This window comes from Amblyomma maculatum, chromosome 6 (assembly GCF_055883805.1).
Source record: "Amblyomma maculatum isolate TAMU_Amacu chromosome 6, ASM5588380v1, whole genome shotgun sequence".
Classification (NCBI taxonomy): domain Eukaryota; kingdom Metazoa; phylum Arthropoda; class Arachnida; order Ixodida; family Ixodidae; genus Amblyomma; species Amblyomma maculatum.
In genome coordinates this window covers 10860830-10886619 of record NC_139349.1, presented here as the reverse complement: position 1 = coordinate 10886619, position 25790 = coordinate 10860830, and the positions used below count along the sequence as shown (strand labels likewise).

The 25790-nt window shown below is 42.4% G+C and overlaps 1 protein-coding gene across 2 annotated transcripts; it reads right to left on the bottom strand.

Annotated features, from left to right (window-relative positions):
* Positions 1–1136: 1136 nt before the first annotated feature.
* On the bottom strand, positions 1137–25497 carry LOC146185056 (acetylcholinesterase-like). 2 transcript variants are annotated; one of them, XM_084606042.1, is made up of 4 exons: positions 25366–25497; positions 7649–7772; positions 4434–5936; positions 1137–1439 (listed from the first exon to the last, which is right to left on the bottom strand). In XM_084606042.1, the coding sequence occupies exons 2-4, from the start codon at positions 7738–7740 to the stop codon at positions 1292–1294; spliced, it is 1743 nt and encodes a 580-aa protein (XP_084462168.1). In that variant the 5' UTR covers positions 7741–7772; positions 25366–25497; the 3' UTR covers positions 1137–1291. The 2 variants fall into 2 exon arrangements, with proteins under 2 accessions (XP_084462168.1, XP_084462167.1); XM_084606041.1 differs by having other exon boundaries at positions 7649–7840; positions 25366–25470.
* Positions 25498–25790: the final 293 nt, after the last annotated feature.

Genomic DNA, 25790 nt, shown 5'->3' with positions numbered 1-25790 from the left:
TAATGGGTTGAAATGGTCGAAATGCCTCAGGCTTTCGCATAGAAGGTGGCAATCTACTACTGAATGGTTTGCCAACGTGCCCTGGACGACGGCACCAGATATGTACTTGGGAGCTTCGATTGATGCTTACCGTTACAGTGAACAGTACTGGGAGGGCAAGCTAAAGAGATAAAGGACAAAGCTGAATAGTGGAAAGGGACCAACCTATTAACTTTTCCCAAAGCTACTAATTTTAAATTGTTCTTTATCAGCAAGTTCTGGTAAGTTATGCAGGTGTTGAACTGTTCTTGGTTTAACATTCAGAATCTGCACAGGACTTTCGCTGTATTATTTATACCCTAGGGATCTCACTGTTTAATATGTGGGAGGACAGAAACAACAGACCATGTTTTTTTTTAATTTTTTACACTGCTGGGAAGGGGTTTATTTTTGGCATGCATCTTAAAGAACGCTAAAGAAAGGTTTCCGCTAGACCGGTATGGTATCTGGTACTTATGCGTAGAAAGTGAAGATGAGGTACCATTTGATTTTATTAAGCTCATGGGCATCCACTGTATATGGTGCTCAAGAATGACTGGCTATTATTGTGATAAAGACGCACGACCTGCCCGAATTTATTTTCGGGGAAGCGTAGACGGCGTTTTGGCAATACAGAAAGCTGCTGCGGAACCTTCCCAGTGGCTCTCAACACTAGAGCCTTTGTTGTGTATGCGTGAAATTTAATGTGATGAAGCCAGGACCCATGGTGACCGATCACGGCGGGGTCGTATGTAAATAGCGTTTTGTGTGTTTTTTGTTGATTTCGTTTTGGTGAAATACTATGTGCCAAAGCTAGGCAATAAAGAAAGAAAAAGAATGTGAAGCCCTCCAGAGTCTTTTTGCACAGGCATTTGGCAGAATTGTTTCGTAGGTGTCAAATCGGAGGTGCGAGTGGCGTTTCTTGGTGTGCGGCTATTTGCACTAGGAAATGTGCAGCAGCTCTACGTCTAGGACATTTTCTACCACATATGCATAGTTATATAAAGGGAAGATGACTGAAAAGCACTATGGACAGTGGGTGTGGCTCTTGTCCAACCAGCCGACGCACCCCGCCATATTGCCTTGGCTCTGGCACCGTATATACTTGGCGATTAGCGCTGAGTCAAAATAAAGTTCATTTCGCTGTTAGCCTATAATGCCAAGCGTGTCATAATAATGCCAGAGGTGCCATAAAGATGAGCAAAGCGTATGCTAAGGTCACACGGTGGATGCTCCGCGTCGTGAAACGTAAGCGTGGACTTCGACTTGCTGTTCAGTCGGGGAATTGGAGGTTGTTCCAAAATTCGCACGTGGAACTGAGGAAATGCTTTTTTGGCACGTTTCTGCCATTTCTCATATGCAGGTAGCCATCTTGATCATCGAATCTTGGCCATGAGGTGCCATCTGCCACCTTTGGTACACTGAAAAAACAAACAAAAACGAATAAGTCACATTAAGTGACGTGACTCTACAACAATATCTGGAATATGATGTTTAGGCGGGCTAGGTGGCTTGTATGCACCATCAGCGGAAATTAGAATATTGCGGGCAAACTCAAAGAAACTCATCTTTATGTACTTTGCCACCCTTTTGTGCCATCTCCGACTGCACTATGCACTTCATGATGCTCTGGGCTAAGCCTTAAGGCAGGGGTCTCACGCGACCAGCTAAGCTCTGGATGCGGCCCCACTGCTCCAGAAATTTCAGTCTTTATTCCCACTACATGTGCCAGCTTCACGAGCCAGCTTTGTTTTCCAAATAACATTAACTAAACATCCTCTTGCCCAGACCTATGTCTCTGTGGAAATTAAAATCTGCGTCAAAATCTACGTCAACTTCGGACTGATGGGAGTTGCCTTCAAGAGCGATGCGCCGGACAACCCACTTTTTCTTACATCTCCAAATAAGCACTTTTTCTTTTGAGGAAGATTGAATAGGTTAGTAAGCATTGCAGTTTTCAGTAGCTCCCTCCAAGCCATCCTGAAAGGAAGATCGTCCGTCGTTTAGGTACAGGGCAGCATGCAGCGCTTTTCTTTTCCACAAAGAAATATAGAGTGTGGTCTGAGAATGGGACATTTTAGTTTATTCTGTACTTTTTTTATTTCAATTTTTTTCTACTTTTTTGTTGTTGTTTGCGAACATTTATTGCTTCTATTTTTTTTTTGTTATGTACGGTTTCTGGCCCGCAAAGAATGAAATTTTCTCAATGTGGCCCGCATAGCAATGTGAGTTTGAAACCGTGCCTTAAAATCTGCATGCATAATGTGTGCTGAAGATTTTAAATATGCAGCATTTCCTACAGCATTTTTATTTGATAGGAAAAGAAAGTTCAATACTATAAACGCAATGCTTGTGTAGCGACTAGTATGCAGAAGCTGTGAAACAGACTTCACATGCTGGAGGGACCGATATACGCCGCATAGAAAGGTTTGGTAAACCATTTTGCACTTTTCCCGCAAGAGTATACAGTCTTTAAATTAAGTTAGGTTTCTTTAATAGCGAGTTGGCGTGTGTATCACTTCAATATTTACCTTGCGGGAGGATATCGTCAATTATACGCCCCCCCCCCCCCCTTTCAAGCTCTCAAGAATAGAAATATACAAAGAACACAAGGGATTGGTCATTATTCGAGTGGTAACACGAACACTCTGAGCCAACTGGCATAAGATATTTTTATGCATTGAAAAATGCAGAACGCGTGGGATAACCTTGCAGGCTTCCTCAAACCCTGCACCCCCTCCCTCCCATCCTCTGTTCGCATGGCCGAATGGACTCGAAACATTACTGGAAACACTAGGATGCTTTTCTAATATTTTTAGTTCACTTGTTTCAGAGCGCTGGGCCAAGGCACGGGCTATGTAAGGATATTATTTTTAATGGAACTAATCAAAATAAGTTCCTATAGACACATTGGAAGCCTAATGTATTCGGTTGAATAAGGCCCAGACGTCCTACTTTTCCAGCGTGGCTCCCTGAACTTGCTACATATATACCAGGTGTCTTGAGCAACCCAGAAACTTCAATTTAATATATATATATATATATTGCCTTGTTGAGGTATGAGGAAGGATTCTGTAGTACAGTTGTAACCGTGATTATTGGAACCGTGAGTGGAAATTAAGAAGAAGAAAGGGACATGGGCAGGACATGTAGTGCGAAGAGAGGATAACCGATGGTCGCTCAGGGTAACAAACTGGATTCCAAGGGAAGGAAAGCGTAGCAGGGGGCGGCAGAAAGTTAGGTGGGCGGATGAGATTAAGAAGTTCGCAGGGGTCAAGTGGATGCAGCTAGCACAGAACCGGGTTAAGTGGAGAGACATGGGAGAGGCCTTCGCCCTGCAGTGGGTATAATCAGACTGATGATGATGATGATGATGATGATGATGATGATGATGATGATGATGATGATGATGAACCGTGATGAAGGCAAGGAGAAAACAGATGAAGAACGCTAAATATCAAACTGGTCAACTAAGTTCTCACACACGACCTTTTAAGTGTAATAGTTAGGTGCCGCGCTGTAATGAGAGAGTTGTAGTCAGTCATCACGGCCAATAATAATAGCCTTTTAAGTTTATTCGAGGTGCTCAAGTTTGGCTTTACGAATTTTCTTAAGGTATACAAAGAGGAGCCCACGAAACGTCGTTTTTTAAATGTGTTATTCGGCCAAGCGGGCATAATCAGTGGAGAAAATTATCATCCTGAGCTGAGTAATTACTCAAATTTAATAATTACCTGTTTATTCACTGAAGTTAGGGTGAAATTTTATATTTCTAACTAGAAGGATACGCACGTCTAAATTTTCCACCTAATCTGTCTAGCTACGCAAGTGAGACCGCGGCAATGTAGTTTAAACGCCACCCTAATGAGGTGCCACTGTTGCGTATGGACTCCAACAGAGACGAATATTAAAGAAAAAACTGCGCACGAAGGTGTATGGAGAACACACTGCTACCATCGCGCTTGTTTCGCGTTCCACGACGCGCCAAATTTGCTTATCGAGCATATGACTTAAACGGTTAATTACTGTTGATCACTACAAGCTTTACAATATACACATTGCTTTCACTAAAAGTTTAATGCTCGTGCAAGAGACACGCCATCTTGCGCGCACATACAAAACGTATGATGCAATTGAAAATGCTAATATACAATGATTTTCTGGAGGATCTTGTCTTCGACAGCATGAATATGTATTTCGGCATCGAAGTTCAACACGTACGGCTCAGTCCACATTTATAATCTGGGAAATCGTGGTGACACCTGTTCTTAACACTTCGGACACGTACACTTTGAAAATAGCGTATGAAGCCAACTGTACCGCTCGAAAGGAAACCATATAAGGCTGATAGAGTTGTAAAGTAGCCAAAGCTGTACAGCACTTCCGATCATTCGCGTCAGCAGCTCGGAGCTTACCCGCTGCGGCTGAACTTCGAAAGGACGTATATGAGGTTTTCAGTTGCCTCGTAGTCGGCGTTGGAGGCCTTGTCTCGGTACATCGGAAGAGCCGCCGATCCGAGGCTGAACAGGATGTCGTCGGCGTGCGTCGGGCGAACCCATCTCGCCCAGTCGACGAACGACGCCTTCTCGGCGAAGCGGAAGACGTGCACCGATGCGTTTGCAGCGGTCAGCATGCGGGCGTGCTTCAGAGCTGGACAGCCGAACAGAAAGTCGCCGATAATGTCACTGGCAGCGTGGACTACGTCGGCACCACTCCCCGCGGTCACAGGGTCGAAGTAATGCTTGATGATAGGTCTGGTGTCGGCAGTGGTCAGTGCAGTCAGCAGCACTTTTACGAGCGATATCGCCATGTTTTTCTTAACGCCATCCACATCGTCTATGTTGTTGACGTTCGTAAGCACGTGGTTCATGAAGAAGTCGCCCTCCGATTCGCATACGCTGAGCAGGATATCGCGAGCGTTCGGTTCAGCTTGCATTCTGGCGGCCATTTGGGGAGACACAAAGTCCTCGCTGAAAACTGGAAAGAATCCGTCCATGCCTGCAACGTTGAAACTCTCAGATGCGTTCAATATGTCCGGGAAGTCCTTCGATCTCAGGCAAGCGACCACGTCGGAGGGAGATCGCTCTCGAGGGCCTTCTTGGCTGCAGCCGAGTAAGCCTGCGAGCAAGCCCGCCCTGTGTGTGGCCTGTTCTGGTTTGCTTATAAATCCCCTGATGAATGGGCTGCCACTCTGTAAGAAGGCGCGTCGGAAGAGGCCGCTGCTGTTTGGTGACAGGAGATGCATGCTAACCGAAATCGCTCCTGCGCTTTGCCCCATAACGGTTATCATATCCGGATCACCACCGAAGGCACGAGCATTATCGTTGACCCATCGAAGCGCCAGCCTCTGGTCGTAGAGGCCCATGTTTCCCGGCGCGTCTTCAATTCCCATGCTGAGAAAACCTAGCGCTCCCAGCCTGTAGGCGATGTTGACCACGATCAAATCGCCTCGCCCCGCCAGTTCGGCCGAATTGAATATCGGCATAGATATTCCTCCTAGCGTGAAAGCGCCTCCGTGTATGTAGACGATGATAGGCCTCAGTGTTGAGTCGTTGCGAAGTGGTGCGAACACATTCAAATACAGGCAGTCCTCCGAAACGGGATCGTGTGGCGATACCACGAAGAAGCTGTTGATGCGCGCTGGAAGCTGCGGGCACATTGGTGGCCTGTGGAAGTCGAACCGTTTCCCTCGCCAGGGTTTCTTGGGCGAAGGCTTCTTGAATCGTAGTTCTCCGAGCGGTGGTTCAGCGTACGGTATTCCTCTGAAGCAGCGAACTAGGCCGGCTGGTGTCGAATGAATACTGCCCACTACGTCTCCGCTGGTCGTATGAACGATTAGATCCGAGTCTTCGGTGCTACTGGGAATCAGGCAGTAAGCGGCGATTGCTGTCGCAAGAATGACCCACATTTCAGCAGTACTGTAAAAGATATGCAAATTAATCTAAACAACGAAGGATTATTGATAGCGAGTGACACGATCTTCGCCACTAAAACCGTGTATTTATTCGATTCATAAAGGCACAGATCTGATGAGAAGTTTGTCAACTTAGTCCTCAGCAAAAATTGATTCCAGGCTCTTTGTGATCACCCTGATGTCTTTGCACGGTTGCAAAATAATTGTCTAGCACTGAAAACTCTCCTTAAAAAATAAAGAAATGTTCGCCAACGATCGCCATTCACGAGTCAAAGATATTTGGAATTGACCGCTGCTCGCCTAGTTCCGAAGGATGTTCCGTCAATTTGGATAAAGGGATGCCTCGTGTTCCTTCTGGTGTATCACGTGGTCCAGAACGCCTACTGGAATATGCTAATGAGCACGTAAAATGAGAGAAATGAGCGGATAAAGAAAGTAGCAAAATAAAAGTGCAGGCATACCAGAGAGATGACGGCAGTCTTTTAGAGTGACGGAACTTGACAGTGCGACATATCGTGTATCAGGAGGATCGTTATGCAACTGCTGTGGGCCCAAGATGAACCCAGGACCCTCAACAGAGACATTAACACTGTCGAATCAAGCTTTTAAGGCGGGGTTTAGCAGTTTGCCTAATTCTTTTAGGTAGCCCTGAATTTCATTCCCAGCTTTTTCGTGCAAATAAGTCCCTGCCCCATAGGCGAATAATGATAAGGCGCAGTTATTATGTTCGTCTCCCATTGAGGGATATCCGCAAGAGTCTCTTCATTAACAAAATGTGCCTACTTAACATTTGACTCTTTTACTTTTCCTGCTAGTGCTCTTTGTTGGTTCGTTCAATAACTACTTGTTCCCATCACATACTTCATGGCTTGACATAAACAGCGCTACCGTCCTAGATTGCTGAGCATGTGTTGAGATTTTTTTAATTTCTTATTTTCTATTCTGTGATAGCGCTTTGTGGCTTCAAATTATCCGCCATGCTGTGTAATTCCTCTCTTGCTTTACTTTACGGGGAAACGACCACAGAAAATTGGAGATTACTACAGAGTGTTAAAATACTGGCAAGGTGATATAGATATATATTGTGAATAGAAATAGCTTAACCAGCCGTGAAAAATTGGATATGCGTGCTTTTCTTACAAGCGTCGCATCAGTCAACTTTGCCACGCTTGCAGCATTAGTAAGGGCAGTGGGCTGACCTAATCAGAGTTTCCTGAGACTAATTAGACAAAATACAACAACAAAAGGTACGGGCTTGCCGTGTGTCATAGAAGTTGCACTCGCATTTTCCATTTCACAGCTGTTCGCAAAAAGTATTTTGAGCATGACTAGGTACGGAAGCAGCTCGAGAAGCAGCGCTGAGTGGGCCCGCCTAAGTTACCTTTCCTTTTTATTGATAAGCAAAATATAGGTAAGAAAACTATAAGCAACGATCTTACGTTGTTCTCTTTGAGGCGGGTGTTATTGTTCACATTACAATTTTCGACTAGTTTTACAAACAAGGTTATCATCACGGCATTTGATTTCACTAAATTTGTAAGTCGGGTACCCGTTGGAAAACAAAAAAAGAAACAACAGCACATACTATCATAAGGAGGTACGAGCTAAACGTTACCTGCTGTCCCGCATCACCTGAATCACTCCGAACTATCCCACCAGCACAGAACTCGAGTGCATCTCTTGTGCAAACAAGATATAAACGCTCCGTGAACTCACCCGAGTCGTCCAGGTAGTCGACTGTGCCGTGATCCAGCGGGCGCAAAATTAGAAGCAATGGCATGGCCTCCTCCGTCACGTTCCCTTTCCATGAAAACTGACCTTGCGAGAGCGAACGACAACCCTGGAATCGATGAGCAGGGTGATAAGCACAGACGCTGAGTACTGGAGGCGCTCCTTCGGAGCACGTGCCTGTAATGAGAGCCGACGCGCGTTACGCTTGTCCTCGACTGCTTGCACGCGCCAACGCTTATTCGAACCTTCACTTGCCATCATCGCTTTCTCAACGTTAAGGTGGCAGGAGTAGAGAAAACAGGAAGTTCTGATATACGAATGATGACACTCTCTTCTTTTGTGTTTGTTCCGCAAATAGGCGCCTAAAATAAGCTGAAAACGTAATAAGGTTGACTAGGTTTACACACATCCAAATACGCAACGTAAAGCATCCATTTCCTCGTTAAGCTCTGTCTTGTGAGGGAGGGCGAAAAGAACAAACAGAAACGAACGCACGCTGGCAGATCGCTTTCAAGGAACATTTCTTCCAAGGTCGATCGCAATAATGCCAGTGTGTTGAAGGAGGTTTTGGTTTGAAGACGGACTGTATGACTTCATCAACGAACACCGTAAGAAGAAAAACGAAAGCATAGTAACTGTTCTTAGCCTTCCCTCACACCTTCGTCGTGAAGAGAGAATTTGCAAACTTCAGGTGGTTCAAAGTGGAACTAGAAGCGAAACAAATGTAAAGGCATTCACTGTTATGAATCACAGAGCGAAGACAAATGACACATCCCCACTTCACAGAATCGGAATCGGCCGCGTGATGTACTCCAAAATTCCCGTCCTTTATTTTGTGGAGTCCAAGAAACTTAGGCGACTAGCTCACCCCCTTCGACATGCAATGCGTTTTGAAACCCCTTGCCCACCCCCTCAGTATGCCGACCAAACGTTCACAGTTCCTTCAACCTCCCGTTTACAAAAAAAAAAAAAAAAAAAAAAAAAGCTACCATGCAAACTGAAACTTCCAGTTCCTTACGTGTGTGCAGGGCATTTCAGGCATAATGAATACAGAAAGGAAGGTGGTGGTTAGAACGAAGATGCTAAGAAGAAAGAGTAACTTAGCCCCGAAATTTGTATTACAAATTAGGAATATACCGATATATTGTCTTGCCATGCCAATGATACGCATCAGTTATCGTTGAGACTGGAGTGGCTGCTAGTGCTATTTTCTCGCGCCGTTTGCTCATCCTCGAGCCTGTGCGGCGGAGTTAATTCTCTGTTATTTTTTTATAAGTGTCAGAATGTCTGCGCTGAACTTTGTGCAGGGACACGCTTTTCAATTGAACATCGTTGGCACACGCTTGGACAACTGGCGCTTGCTTAAGGAAAGCACATATGCTCTCAGCAAAATTCTTGTCGTAGGCGTGTGTGACCAGCGAAGCATTTTCTCGCCCTGTAGAAAGGGGCCCGCCTCGCGAACGACGTAGAACGGTAGCATTAGCAACACAGACAGCAGATCCTTTCCTAGAACTTATCGGTCGCCATCGGTTTTTTCTTTACCGCCTCTGTCCAGATCGTTTGCCGGAGGAGCGTGCTCCTGAGCGAATAACCAGACTGCGGGGCAAGGTTTTCCAGTCATTCAATACCAGGGGTGTCAGCTGGTCCTTGAAAGAACGAGAGATAGGGTAACCACTCAAACAGTAATCTGATTCATAGCACAGTATAAATAAAACTTTCACTTGAACCGTTTCTATGTCGGAGGGGCGTGCTTTTGAGTCAACACCAGACTACGGAACATAGTTTTTCAAGGCAGTCATCCCAAGACGTGTCCATTGTTGCTGGAGATGGGTAATCACTCAGACAGTAATTGAATCTTATTAGAGCACAAGGGAGCTTGCATTTCTATCGCTTCCCTGAAAACCTGGAAGCATTCGACCGGCATATTGGCGGAGCTGTGACAGAGGAAATAGCTAAACTGCAAGAAACAGATTGTGACTGCCCTCAAGCATATATGTTCTAGGAGGAATTCAATACTAACGACTCACTCTTTCAATATGCATTGAAATCTGTCTAAAAGCATTATTTTTCAATTTTAACTTGCGGAAATTTGCACGAGTGTTTCAAATTCCACCCCAACCGCGACCGGTACGGCATCGGTCAGAATCAAGCGATCAAAAAATGTTGTTGCTGCCAGACGACCACGCCGTCTATTTTGGCCTTTACCGTAAAGGGCAGCCGCTACGGTTAGGAAAAATGAGGACAGATAGTGGATTGCAGTGCGACCACCACTTAACTTGATGTTATATGTAGATGAAAATAATTCTTCGCGGCTCTTTTTTTTTTTTTTTTTTTGCAGCCTTGAAGCCCCAGGCTCCATTAGGTACTGCGTTAGAACTGCTACTGTCACAGCAGACGAAGGGGACAACAGAAAGAAAAACTGTCTGGGATCGTCAAGGGCACCGAACAACACGTTTGGGTTATCCTTTTTGCGACCTCTGAATCCATCGTTTCGCGCGCTTTCGTGGCCTTGACTCCGACGATGGAATCAGTAATGCGCAAGTTTGCTTTAAGCAAAGTTATTGCCCCACCCCGGCTTGCTGCTGACGTGAAGGCTGTGCTGCCGTGTAACCGTTTACTTACACGAACCTGTATGAGATATCAAATCAAATCAAATCGTTTATTTTCACCAGGTGCTTGCCCCGTGATTAGTATTTAGACCTTTGCGGCTGATTGTAGATACATTCGTTGAACCTGCTTTAATACACTACTGTCTAGAAAGGGGAGGTAAGGCTGCCAATACATTGGTACAGGAAATAATGTCTCAATAAGAACCTTTGCATCTCTCTTCTGGATAGACTGTATAGGTATTCCAAAGAAAACCATACAGTGAGGAATTGGAATGTTTCGAGAACTTCCTTAAGAAAACCCCACAAAGGACCCTCACTCCTGTGACTAGTGTGTGCAAACAAATTAGGCAAATGGGCATTTAATCGTTTATTAAACACAGCTAGGAGTAAGGGATGGCTTGCTGTTTAAAAAAAGAAAAACCTTGAAACAAGCTGATGAACAAACAAGTGCTGAAGGCCACCTCATCCAGCCTCCAGAGAGAGAAACAAAATTATCTTTCTTTTTTAAACTTCACACATCAACCTTACCTGTCAAAACGTGGCTTCGTGGAAAAGGGACTTTTGTGCATGGTCGGTAGACTGTCGCCTATGTCAACAGCCAGAAACTATAGACCATTGCTTGTGTATTGCCGTGATGCAGTGTTTTTTGGGGACATTCTTCAACGGCCTTTCAAAAAGGACATTGATATTAAGCCCTATATATACTATAAGATGTTTGCCTTCAATGAAAGCTTCTGAGACGCCATGTGACCTTTTTGTGCTCATGGGACTTTTTATCCTGTGGAAGAGCCTCATGACAGATCGCCACGCAGAGCCACCACGTTCATCGAAGTCTCTGTTCAGTGTTCATGACAATGTGCTATGGCGCTTGGGGTATATGCTGCGCAGGATCGACCTCCTGCCTGGTTACCGGTACTAGATGCATGTATATGTCTCCCGAAATTTTGATTTGTGGCCAGAGTGAGAGCTCGACTGGTGTAACTGTGTATTGACAGGTTGCAGTATGCGACCTGGTTAAATTGCTCGAAGTACTTCTATGCATTAAAGAAACAAAAGTGTATTTAGACCTTAAACAAGGAAGTAGACTAAAACGAGGTTACAATAATTATTCGTACGTTACTGCGCGCAGCTTATCAGAGACGTAGTCGATTGAAAGTCCGCTGACAAGCGAAATGAATGCCCCGGCGTTTGCGTTGATAGCGGTAAATACAGTGCAGTGAGTGAGGGCTTCCTTTTCAGTGCTATCGATTGGCAATGTCTTATGCCTGGAAAAATTAAGGACGCTTACAAGAATATACCGGGTGTTTCAAGGCAGTCAGTCACTCATTAAAGAAATACAGTATGCTTGAGATACGAATAAAGGATTTGCGATATTATCGTATGTACCTGTTTTGGCCGACATATGGCAACAGGCGAATAATGTTAACTAGCAAGCTGTATTACTAACTTCTCGTTTCTTTTAACTATTACAATTCAGCATCTAGCTCCAAAAGAAATGCGTAGCAGGACAAGTTTCGAATTTCGACACATAATTCCTTTCTTTAACCGAGTCCAACGAACGTGTCTGGTTTGCCTAATGGTAGCGAGTCTGACTGAAGACAAATGGGCTCGGTCTCATGTCATTCTGATTTTATTATAATTAATACGTTTTACGTTCATGACGTTTGATTCATGCTGCTGCTTCGAAATAAAAGTTGTAGGGGGCACTTTGGACCACTAAAGTGCGATGAGGCGAAAGCCTGTATTTGAAACACCACTGATTCCTGCTTTACCGCGTCTGCTTTTGAATGCTGCGTGGTGCGGCGATCGAGGAAGCGCCATATGAAAAGTGCAGCACTAACGCCTGGATCGGACGCCCGACGGGGTCTGCTTCATAGATGCGTGAATCGCCTGGTGAGTCATCAGTCCTGACCGGATGGAGCGTCATGATGACGCCCGTTCTTGTTATTAGATATGGCAGGATGTGACGTAATGATAACTCACATCCAGTCATGGCCGATGACGCCACCAGGTGATGACGTCGCAATCTCCTGGTATCCCGCGGAATCTCGCGAAGAAGTGTGACACTTGTCGCGGAGGACACTCATGAGCCTATAAAGGCTTTCACTTAAAAAAAAAAAAATTACCGGATGTTTCGGATGTTTCGAACAGTTTATATTTCGTGTGGCGTCGGTACCTTGCAACAGTTGGGAATTGTGTATTGACATCGTCCCAGTTGCACTATGCTACGCCGCGCTGTCACAGTGGTAACAACGCCAGACTAATGTCTGGGTTACCAGGGTTCGATCCCGATTGTCGACGACTGCGTTTCGATGGAGGTGAATAGGAGCGAAGTTCGTGTACTGTGCGATGTCAGTGCACGTTAAAGAACCCCAGGTGGTCACAATTTCCAGTGTCCTCCACTATGGTGCCTCTCAGCCTGATTCGCTTTAGGTCGTTTAAACCCTACAAGCCAAACCATACCAAACCACTCGGTTGTACTGCATGCTCATTGTGGAGTGTTTGAATTGTACTGGCTTGATGTCACGAGGTTGTGACGTCACGACAAATCCAGCTTTTCGACACAGGACATCGGGGTTTGCTCCTAGCGTCCATTTTCATACCCTCTCTTTAAAATCACCCGGACGTTTAAATGTTCTCAGAAGATCATCTCGCAACTGGCAAAGTTGCGTCACTGGCCTGTGACACCTTGCGCCGAAATTCCCACAGCTGCGCAGCTGTTAGCTTGTGTGAGCGCCAGTGGTTATATTTAGCGTTTAAAGCTGTTATTAATGTGGAGGCGACCTCAATCCTTCGCAGGACACCTGTTTCATGCACTCCACTTGGCTTACAAACTAAGAATAGTGCATCTAAGTACGAAAAAAAAAAATCGGTGGCGCCAAAGTTCTGCGATTAAATACATGACGCAACAGCTTCAATATCTGGTACCAACGATTCCGTTTGTAATTCCTTGTTCGCGCACACAATCACCACTCTCGTCGACTTAAATTCGCGCCGCGCTTCCAGGCATCTCAGTGATGATTTAAGCTCCGCCATTTCGTATTTTGCTGCATGCTTGGTAGATGACGCTTCCAAGCACACCGATAATGATTAAAGGTCGTGGTATCCATTGCAACTACTGTTCCTCCCAAATGTTGCTCAGCCACAGGGATTACTAGCTCCGATAATTCATCCCATGGATACTCTCGCCTGTATTGATGGAACAGTTTTTAGAAGGTGCGAATTCGAGCTGTCCCATGCCACAGGCTGCGCCTTTGCAAGCTGCTCGGACCGTCGTATCTGATCAACCTTCCTAGGACACGCACAATTTCAACGATTGCTCCACTTAACAAGACGTTCCCACTACACCCCTGACATTCTTTCAACAATTTAGATGTTTTGCTACTGCCTGCAGTGGAACGCATCCGCCAAAATAGCAGACCTTCACGGCATTAAAGAAGCCATCCTATATACTGTGCCAAACACCCCGCCGTTGGATGAGTTTCATGGATTACTGAGGAGTTCTACAATACTTATTGAACCTCTCAAGAACACTAATCGCTAGCCAGTTTCTTTTGACATTGGCCTTCTACATATGGCACTTGGTTATTGACACAGGCCACACTGCAGTTCTTCCGTCGATATCAGCTAACTTTGACATCCTGGCTAATTAAAATCTGGATGAAGCAGCCCGCAGAGCTTTTCAGCATCTCAACTACAAGGGTGACTTTTTTCCCGAAAGCTGATGCGTACCCGTTGTCTAAAAGATCTGCTCGCGAAGAAAAACTGGGCTTTGAAGTTTGCGGACACCTCATTGCTCTCATCTTTATTCCTTTTATACGATTGAAAGCAATCATTGGTACAAACGCATGTGTTTTTTTTTTTCAATAATATGAAACAGTTCAAACGGCTTGAATGGGACGTCGTTAAATTCCAAACGTTGTTAACATTTTTAAGCATTTAAGACATGCATACTGTTTGCGCCTTTTAAAATAGTTAGCTCTTTAACGCACACAGTCGCGGACCTGCGGTATGCTGCTTTCATGCTAACAGGGTTGGTACAAGCGCGGATGCATATTCTCGGTAATCCGTACTCCCTCTCCCTCTTCCCTCCTTCACGGTTCCTCCTCTAAAGATACCTCGCTTTCTGTACTGAGATGAGCATATGCGACCAATGCGAACTGGTGTCGGACTGCATCCGCGTCATTCGGGCCACACTTGAGTGCATGCGCTTGTCTTCTGAGTGAGGCAGCACAGTGCACATGCATAACGAGCGATCTCTGAATGAGTGGCATTCAATGTGACCACCGGCTTTGCTAGACGAAATGAAAGCAAAAAGGATTCCACGCCCTTCTTTTGTTGCGAAAACAACACTACGTTAGCCAGCTCGGCTCGTCGCGTATGCTCGTATGTCGTAGCTACAAATGGCATTCGTAGTCTTCTTGACATTACGTTTGGTAGGAGCTGCTAACTCGGGCCTCTCCTTTCATACGGGAGGGTGATATCACAATCAGCCTGCCGAAACCCTATCATTCACGTTATCCCTAGGCTACACAGGCACGTTCATACGGCTCGCTTAAAGCGGAGTTTTATATGTTGGCTGGTAGCTTACGCTATCGCGTCATCGCGAAGGTAGGCGTGAAAACCGAGAAAGAGGTGCTGTAGTGGAGGGCACCACCACCGCGTGATAGAGGCTTTCGCCTCATAGCAATTTAGTGGTTAAAAGTGGCCCCTACAGCCTATATAAAGCAGAAACCGTACAGTAAAAACTATGTTTCTGCTTTCAAGGCGAACCTAAGTGTAGCCACGCAGATTGCTTTCGCGTAAATCCAAGTTTAACCACAAGCTAAACCACAGCAAAGTTTTTGCATTGGATGTTGACTTTTTAGTCAACATTCGTTTTTGTGGCTCTTTGTATAAGCCTGTCTGGTCACGCCTGCTATATACTCATTGTTAAAAGGAGGAAGAATATTAGAGCTGTTGTCAGTATTGCGGGATGAATAGGATAAGAACTTGCCTTGCATCCGTGAATCTTTGGGATTGACGGGGGAATTCAGTTTTGTCTCTCATAAATTCGGATTATATTCTCAAAATAGATTAAATACTAATTAATGTCGTTATCTGGAATTCTGGTCCTGATGACAAAAATGTGAATGTGGTTTTTATCTTTTTGCCGAATAACTAGCTCAAAGTGGAGTTAGGCGTGTGCACCAAATGTATTGCTTGCGAAAAAGCCACTACGTTCAAAAAAAGCCTTTAGCAAATGGTAGCCCGTAGGTGACATGATCGTGCACTGATTTTTCGGCGTGTTGTGTGACAGTTGCACAGAAGATTACATAGTCGAATCAGTTGGGGCTGGCAATAGGCCAAGACTTGGCGGGAGATGGGAATCGGACACAGGATCTTTGGGTCCCTTGCCGGACACTTTACTCCTATAGGCACGTCCGTATGGCTTGGTTAAAGTGTGGCTTTGTATGTTCTGTGACTCTTCCCATAAAATTAAAGATTAGCACTGAATTCCAATAGACATATGTGGATTAACAAGGACAGAAATTGTCCGTATGGCTTGGTTAAAGTGGGGATCTATATGTTCGGTGACTCTTCACATAACATTAAAGATTAGTACTGAATGCCAATAGACATATGTGGATTAATAAGGACAGAAATTGTCCGTATGGCTTGGTTAAAGTGGGGATCTATATGTTCGGTGACACTTCACATAACATTAAAGATTAGTACTGAATTCTAATAGACATATGTGGATTAATAAGGACAGAAATTGTCCGTATGGCTTGGTTAAAGTGGGGATTTATATGTTCGGTGACTCTTCACATAACATTAAAGATTAGTACTGAATGCCAATAGACATATGTGGATTAATAAGGACAGAAATTGTCCGTATGGCTTGGTTAAAGTGGGGATTTATATGTTCGGTGACTCTTCACATAACATCAAATATTAGTACTGAATGCCAATAGACATATGTGGATTAATAAGGACAGAAATTGTCCGTATGGCTTGGTTAAAGTGGGGATTTATATGTTCGGTGAATCTTCACATAACATTAAAGATTAGTACTGAATGGCAATAGACATATGTGGATTAACACGGACAAAAATTGTCCATATGGCTTGGTTAAAGTGGGGATCTATATGTTCGATGACTCTTCACATAACATTAAAGATTAGTACTGAATGCCAATAGACATATGTGGATTAATAAGGACAGAAATTGTCCGTATGGCTTGGTTAAAGTGGGGATCTATATGTTCGGTGACACCTCACATAACATTAAATATTAGTACTGAATTCTAATAGACATATGTGGATTAATAAGGACAGAAATTGTCCGTATGGCTTGGTTAAAGTGGGGATTTATATGTTCGGTGACTCTTCACATAACATTTAAGATTAGTACTGAATGCCAATAGACATATGTGGATTAATAAGGACAGAAATTGTCCGTATGGCTTGGTTAAAGTGGGGATTTATATGTTCGGTGACTCTTCACATAACATTAAAGATTAGTACTGAATGCCAATAGACATATGTGGATTAATAAGGACAGAAATTGTCCGTATGGCTTGGTTAAAGTGGGGATTTATATGTTCGGTGACTCTTCACATAACATCAAATATTAGTACTGAATGCCAATAGACATATGTGGATTAACAAGGACAAAAATTGTCCATATGGCTTGGTTAAAGTGGGGATTTATATGTTCGGTGACTCTTCACATAACATTAAAGATTAGTACTGAATGGCAATAGACATATGTGGATTAACAAGGACAAAAATTGTCCATATGGCTTGGTTAAAGTGGGGATCTATATGTTCGGTGACTCTTCACATAACATTAAAGATTAGTACTGAATGCCAATAGACATATGTGGATTAATAAGGACAGAAATTGTCCGTATGGCTTGGTTAAAGTGGGGATTTATATGTTCGGTGGCTCTTCACATAACATTAAAGATTAGTACTGAATGGCAATAGACATATGTGGATTAACAAGGACAAAAATTGTCCATATGGCTTGGTTAAAGTGGGGATCGTTATGTTCGGTGACTCTTCACATAACATTAAAGATTAGTACTGAATGCCAATAGACATATGTGGATTAATAAGGACAGAAATTGTCCGTATGGCTTGGTTAAAGTGGGGATTTATATGTTCGGTGGCTCTTCACATAACATTAAAGATTAGTACTGAATGGCAATAGACATATGTGGATTAACAAGGACAAAAATTGTCCATATGGCTTGGTTAAAGTGGGGATCGTTATGTTCGGTGACTCTTCACATAACATTAAAGATTAGTACTGAATGCCAATAGACATATGCGGATTAATAAGGACAGAAATTGTCCGTATGGCTTGGTTAAAGTGGGGATCTATATGTTCGGTGACACTTCACATAACATTAAATATTAGTACTGAATTCTAATAGACATATGTGGATTAATAAGGACAGAAATTGTCCATATGGCTTGGTTAAAGTGGGGATTTATATGTTCGGTGACTCTTCACATAACATTAAAGATTAGTACTGAATGCCAATAGACATATGTGGATTAATAAGGACAGAAATTGTCCGTATGGCTTGGTTAAAGTGGGGATTTATATGTTCGGTGACTCTTCACATAACATCAAATATTAGTACTGAATGCCAATAGACATATGTGGATTAACAAGGACAAAAATTGTCCATATGGCTTGGTTAAAGTGGGGATTTATATGTTCGGTGACTCTTCACATAACATTAAAGATTAGTACTGAATGGCAATAGACATATGTGGATTAACAAGGACAAAAATTGTCCATATGGCTTGGTTAAAGTGGGGATCTATATGTTCGGTGACTCTTCACATAACATTAAAGATTAGTACTGAATGCCAATAGACATATGTGGATTAATAAGGACAGAAATTGTCCGTATGGCTTGGTTAAAGTGGGGATTTATATGTTCGGTGGCTCTTCACATAACATTAAAGATTAGTACTGAATGGCAATAGACATATGTGGATTAACAAGGACAAAAATTGTCCATATGGCTTGGTTAAAGTGGGGATCGTTATGTTCGGTGACTCTTCACATAACATTAAAGATTAGTACTGAATGCCAATAGACATATGTGGATTAATAAGGACAGAAATTGTCCGTATGGCTTGGTTAAAGTGGGGATTTATATGTTCGGTGGCTCTTCACATAACATTAAAGATTAGTACTGAATGGCAATAGACATATGTGGATTAACAAGGACAAAAATTGTCCATATGGCTTGGTTAAAGTGGGGATCGTTATGTTCGGTGACTCTTCACATAACATTAAAGATTAGTACTGAATGCCAATAGACATATGCGGATTAATAAGGACAGAAATTGTCCGTATGGCTTGGTTAAAGTGGGGATCTATATGTTCGGTGACACTTCACATAACATTAAATATTAGTACTGAATTCTAATAGACATATGTGGATTAATAAGGACAGAAATTGTCCATATGGCTTGGTTAAAGTGGGGATTTATATGTTCGGTGACTCTTCACATAACATTAAAGATTAGTACTAAATGCCAATAGACATATGTGGATTAATAAGGACAGAAATTGTCCGTATGGCTTGGTTAAAGTGGGGATTTATATGTTCGGTGACTCTTCACATAACATCAAATATTAGTACTGAATGCCAATAGACATATGTGGATTAACAAGGACAAAAATTGTCCATATGGCTTGGTTGAAGTGGGGATTTATATGTTCGGTGACTCTTCACATAACATTAAAGATTAGTACTGAATGGCAATAGACATATGTGGATTAACAAGGACAAAAATTGTCCATATGGCTTGGTTAAAGTGGGGATCTATATGTTCGGTGACTCTTCACATAACATTAAAGATTAGTACTGAATGCCAATAGACATATGTGGATTAATAAGGACAGAAATTGTCCGTATGGCTTGGTTAAAGTGGGGATTTATATGTTCGGTGACTCTTCACATAACATCAAATATTAGTACTGAATGCCAATAGACATATGTGGATTAATAAGGACAGAAATTGTCCGTATGGCTTGGTTAAAGTGGGGATTTATATGTTCGGTGACTCTTCACATAACATTAAAGATTAGTACTGAATGGCAATAGACATATGTGGATTAACACGGACAAAAATTGTCCATATGGCTTGGTTAAAGTGGGGATCTATATGTTCGATGACTCTTCACATAACATTAAAGATTAGTACTGAATGCCAATAGACATATGTGGATTACTAAGGACACAAATTGTCCGTATGGCTTGGTTAAAGTGGGGATCTATATGTTCGGTGACACTTCACATAACATTAAATATTAGTACTGAATTCTAATAGACATATGTGGATTAATAAGGACAGAAATTGTCCGTATGGCTTGGTTAAAGTGGGGATTTATATGTTCGGTGACACTTCACATAACATTAAATATTAGTACTGAATTCTGATAGACATATGTGGATTAATAAGGACAGAAATTGTCCATATGGCTTGGTTAAAGTGGGGATTTATATGTTCGGTGACTCTTCACATAACATTAAAGATTAGTACTGAATGCCAATAGACATATGTGGATTAATAAGGACAGAAATTGTCCGTATGGCTTGGTTAAAGTGGGGATTTATATGTTCGGTGACTCTTCACATAACATCAAATATTAGTACTGAATGCCAATAGACATATGTGGATTAACAAGGACAAAAATTGTCCATATGGCTTGGTTAAAGTGGGGATTTATATGTTCGGTGACTCTTCACATAACATTAAAGATTAGTACTGAATGGCAATAGACATATGTGGATTAACAAGGACAAAAATTGTCCATATGGCTTGGTTAAAGTGGGGATCTATATGTTCGGTGACTCTTCACATAACATTAAAGATTAGTACTGAATTCCAATAGACATATGTGGATTAATAAGGACAGAAATTGTCCGTATGGCTTGGTTAAAGTGGGGATTTATATGTTCGGTGGCTCTTCACATAACATTAAAGATTAGTACTGAATGGCAATAGACATATGTGGATTAACAAGGACAAAAATTGTCCATATGGCTTGGTTAAAGTGGGGATCGTTATGTTCGGTGACTCTTCACATAACATTAAAGATTAGTACTGAATGCCAATAGACATATGTGGATTAATAAGGACAGAAATTGTCCGTATGGCTTGGTTAAAGTGGGGATTTATATGTTCGGTGACTCTTCACATAACATCAAATATTAGTACTGAATGCCAATAGACATATGTGGATTAACAAGGACAAAAATTGTCCATATGGCTTGGTTAAAGTGGGGATTTATATGTTCGGTGACTCTTCACATAACATTAAAGATTAGTACTGAATGCCAATAGACATATGTGGATTAACAAGGACAAAAATTGTCCATATGGCTTGGTTAAAGTGGGGATCTATATGTTCGGTGACTCTTCACATAACATTAAAGATTAGTACTGAATGCCAATAGAGATATGTGGATTAATAAGGACAGAAATTGTCCGTATGGGTTGGTTAAAGCGGGGATCTATATGTTCGGTGACACTTCACATAACATTAAAGATTAGTACTGAATTCTAATAGACATATGTGGATTAATAAGGACAGAAATTGTCCGTATGGCTTGGTTAAAGTGGGGATTTATATGTTCGGTGACTCTTCACATAACATTAAAGATTAGTACTGAATGCCAATAGACATATGTGGATTAATAAGGACAGAAATTGTTCGTATGGCTTGGTTAAAGTGGGGATTAATATGTTCGGTGACTCTTCACATAACATCAAATATTAGTACTGAATGCCAATAGACATATGTGGATTAATAAGGACAGAAATTGTCCGTATGGCTTGGTTAAAGTGGGGATTTATATGTTCGGTGACTCTTCACATAACATCAAATATTAGTACTGAATGCCAATAGACATATGTGGATTAATAAGGACAGAAATTGTCCGTATGGCTTGGTTAAAGTGGGGATTTATATGTTCGGTGACTCTTCACATAACATCAAATATTAGTACTGAATGCCAATAGACATATGTGGATTAATAAGGACAGAAATTGTCCGTATGGCTTGGTTAAAGTGGGGATTTATATGTTCGGTGACTCTTCACATAACATCAAATATTAGTACTGAATGCCAATAGACATATGTGGATTAATAAGGACAGAAATTGTCCGTATGGCTTGGTTAAAGTGGGGATTAATATGTTCGGTGACTCTTCACATAACATCAAATATTAGTACTGAATGCCAATAGACATATGTGGATTAATAAGGACAGAAATTGTCCGTATGGCTTGGTTAAAGTGGGGATTTATATGTTCGGTGACTCTTCACATAACATTAAAGATTAGTACTGAATGGCAATAGACATATGTAGATTAACAAGGACAAAAATTGTCCATATGGGTTGGTTAAAGTGGGGATCTATATGTTCGGTGACTCTTCACATAACATTAAAGATTAGTACTGAATGCCAATAGACATATGTGGATTAATAAGGACAGAAATTGTCCGTATGGCTTGGTTAAAGTGGGGATCTATATGTTCGGTGACTCTTCACATAACATTAAAGATTAGTACTGAATTCTAATAGACATATGTGGATTAATAAGGACAGAAATTGTCCGTATGGCTTGGTTAAAGTGGGGATTTATATGTTCGGTGACTCTTCACATAACATTAAAGATTAGTACTGAATGCCAATAGACATATGTGGATTAATAAGGACAGAAATTGTCCGTATGGCTTGGTTAAAGTGGGGATTTATATGTTCGGTGACTCTTCACATGACATCAAATATTAGTACTGAATGCCAATAGACATATGTGGATTAATAAGGACAGAAATTGTCCGCATGGCTTGGTTAAAGTGGGGATTTATATGTTCGGTGACTCTTCACATAACATTAAAGATTAGTACTGAATGGCAATAGACATATGTGGATTAACAAGGACAAAAATTGTCCATATGGCTTGGTTAAAGTGGGGATCTATATGTTCGGTGACTCTTCACATAACATTAAAGATTAGTACTGAATGCCAATAGACATATGTGGATTAATAAGGACAGAAATTGTCCGTATGGCTTGGTTAAAGTGGGGATCTATATGTTCGGTGACACTTCACATAACATTAAAGATTAGTACTGAATTCTAATAGACATATGTGGATTAATAAGGACAGAAATTGTACGTATGACCCGGTTAAAGTGGGGATTTATATGTTCGGTGAGTCTTCACATAACATTAAATATTAGTACTGAATGGCAATAGACATATGTGGATTAACAAGGACAGAAATTGTCCGTATGGCTTGGTTAAAGTGGGGATATATATGTTCGGTGACTTCACATAACATTAAAGATTAGTACGGAATGCCAATAGACATATGTGGATTAATAAGGACAGAAATTGTCCGTATGACCCGGTTAAAGTGGGGATTTATATGTTCGGTGACTCTTCACATAACATTAAAGATTAGTACTGAATGCAAATAGACATATGTGGGCTAATAAGGACAGAAATTGTCCGTATGGCTGGGTTAAAGTGAGAATTTATATGTTCGGTGACTCTTTACATAACTATAAAGATTAGTACTGAATGCCAATAGACAAATGAGGGTTAATAAGGACAGAAAGTAAGGAATTAATTATTCGTGCTGGGCGTGCTGTAGAGCAACGCAAAATATACGCCAAATCTAAGAATGTAGTAAAAGCCAAACCGAGATTGAAATTCTAAAAAAAAACAACAACAAAAAACGTGTGCTGACCTGTTGAAGTCACATTAGCTCAGCCAGTGGAATCGTGAGCCGTTCCCTACCTTCATTTTTACGCATTGAAGTGCCATGCAGCGTTTTTGCATTCTTCTCATAAATGCTGCGCTGCTTAGTTGTACACGGACAAAGAAACTGGACAAATAAAGATGTTCCAACTAGCCCAGTCTAAGCGCTTCTTAACTGTGTTGCATTCCGTAATGCGATTTCTTCAAAGCAAGATTTAGAAGCAAGCCGTAGCAGAAGCGGTGCTATTTGCGCACTGCACAATTGCTTGAACTAAGTAAGGAACAATGCTGTTTCCCAGAAGAATATTTTATTACTTTAAAACCCAGTTTCCACCACCATCCCTCTACTCGTTTCTTTAAGGCAAACATCTAAGGCTGATTATGCCTTTGTCAGTCTTTCATGAACTGAAATGCATCTGTTTATTGCAACCTCGCAGGAATCGGGAGCAAAGTGCGGCGAAGTTTTTTGCTACACCAGAAATATATAGGCTGTGAAGTTATAGTTAGTTTGTATGCTGTCATGCGAATAAAAATGCAAAAAAAAAATACGTTCGCCGTACATGAGCCAGCCCTTATTTATTCAAAACCGACGACAAGGCAGCAAAGGACTCTCGAACTGTGGGCATGTGCCATTCTTTTAGAGCTGCAGCTGCCAACAACAACAAAAACCACAGCTGTTTTTTTTAACCGCTTCGGACACTATTTTAGTTTATGGATAACAATGTGCAAATCGATCTATCCATTTATCGAACGATTAGTCCGAAACTTCATTCCGGTTAAAGTGCTGCGTGGAAAAGAGGGTCACTGCTTACCCTTTTGATGAAAGCTAAAAGAAAAAGATGCACTAGCACTGCATGAAAATCAACTACTGAAGCTGGCTGACATTCGTTTTAGCTGAAAGCCAGAGAACGCTTTTATTCGGTGCTCAATGTTCACATAGCGATTTCCAGCGTTTTGCATCCGCCAAAGGTGACATTTAGGGCTGCATTAACAATGCGGGTGATCTCCTGCACGTGGTTTGACTCGACAATTCATTTAGAGTTGAATAGGGATATTCTAAGTATGTCCTTTTGCAGAAACATAACCTAGGATTTGCAGGCGAGATTCTGGCGGGTTCATTCTAGCGCCCGTGCAGTCCGGCAAACATTCTGCGCCAACTCTATGAGTCACTTGTACAAATCGACCGATGCGGCCCTTTTTCGACTGAAGCGAAAAGAGGGCACCAGTGTGCTGTGCCATGTCAGTGCGCGTTAAAAAAACTCAGGTGGTCAAAATTTCCGTAGGTATCCACTACGGCGTCTCTGAGTCACTTTGGGACGTTGAGCCCCACAAACCAAAACAAACCAAACTTGGTTACTTCTGAGTACCACCGATCTCGCTACAAGCTCAGCCTGCATATTATATATATTACTACGTGCACTGTGCATGACCGGATTTCATGTTCTTTTTGCAGCTAAAGGCGAACAAATGTGCAGACCGATATCGGACTGCATAAGATGTTCATGCGGTGCAAAAAGGAAGTGCCACGAAGATGTGGTTTCTTGTCTGACTTGGCCATTGTGGGCCCTAGCACGTAGACCCAGTCGCAACAGCGCGACAAAACTTGCAGCTGAGTGTGTTTGTTGGTGAACATTCAGGAAGATACAGGAGCGCGAAAAATGTACACAGACGTAGAAAGGGAACGGGACGAGCGCCAACTTGCAACAGATTATATTTGGAGAACGGCGCGTATCGTCGCTTACTAATGCGCCACAGCGTGAACATAAATGTTGGCAGATACACAGATATGCAAATAAAAACGAAAATGAAATTACACTTTGTTGTATTCTACGCCAATCACAGATGGCGCAACATACCCGGCGAAATTTAGTTGGGAAGGTACGCCGAGCAGCGCTGACAGAAGCCTGAAACCCAGGAATTTGTAAACAGAGAAGCGGCCACTCGGGAGAAGAGAGAAAGAAATACCGTACAGAAACGTGCGCGTCTCGAAGGAGTCGGTACGGAAACGGATCTGAGAGAAAAAACAGCTCAGTTCAGCTTTTACGGAGGGTCGTCCTTTTGGATAATTTCCGTGAAAGACAAACGCTCACATTCACAGATACGCATAAAGGAAAAGAGCTAATTTAAAAGGAAAGCTCTGTCAGTTTTCCCACGAGCCACATGTCAAACATTAAACCATAGTATTTTTAAGGAAGTAAACAAAACGTGCTGTTAAAATAATCATTTGTGGAGTTCAGAGCATCGCGCACTTGTACAAACAACGATAACAAGCAACGACTGCGCATGGAAAGGCACACTTACTTGCACGTAAACGTGTGCTGTACAAGATGCCCTAGGGTTCTACGCTCGCTTGATTTTTGCATGAATTTGCGCGATGGAAGTCGGAGAATATAGATAGTGCAGAAAGCGCGAAGGCAGCAGAGAATAATGCGGAGATAAAGCCGCTTTCGTCAACAGGAGCGCTCCCAAGCAGGCTGAGTAATTTTGCAATGCGCCAGCGCCACTTAACCTTATCTAATAGCGCAATGAAAGTCGCAATAACATGTCTTGCCCGCTATCTGTCCATACTTGCGCTTGCCTCACCATTTTTTGGGCGCCAAGGGCGCGTCTCCTCTTCTGAGTGTTATCGGTCTATCCACGCTCGAAGGCAAACAGTGCGTTCGCAATCGCAGTGCAACCTTGTGCCTACCATTTTTCTTATTTGGAATACATTAGAGATTCACGCA

Excerpts from the sequence above, each read along its gene's own strand:
- LOC146185056 (XM_084606041.1), bottom strand. The coding sequence starts at position 25,427 with ATGCAAAAATCAAGCGAGCGTAGAACCCTAGGGCATCTTGTACAGCAC. Across the intron at positions 5,937-7,648 it reads CGACTACCTGGACGACTCGG|TACTGCTGAAATGTGGGTCA; the intron begins GTGAGTTCACGG and ends TATCTTTTACAG. Across the intron at positions 1,440-4,433 it reads TCGAAGTTCAGCCGCAGCGG|TGTACCAAAGGTGGCAGATG; the intron begins GTAAGCTCCGAG and ends TTGTTTTTTCAG.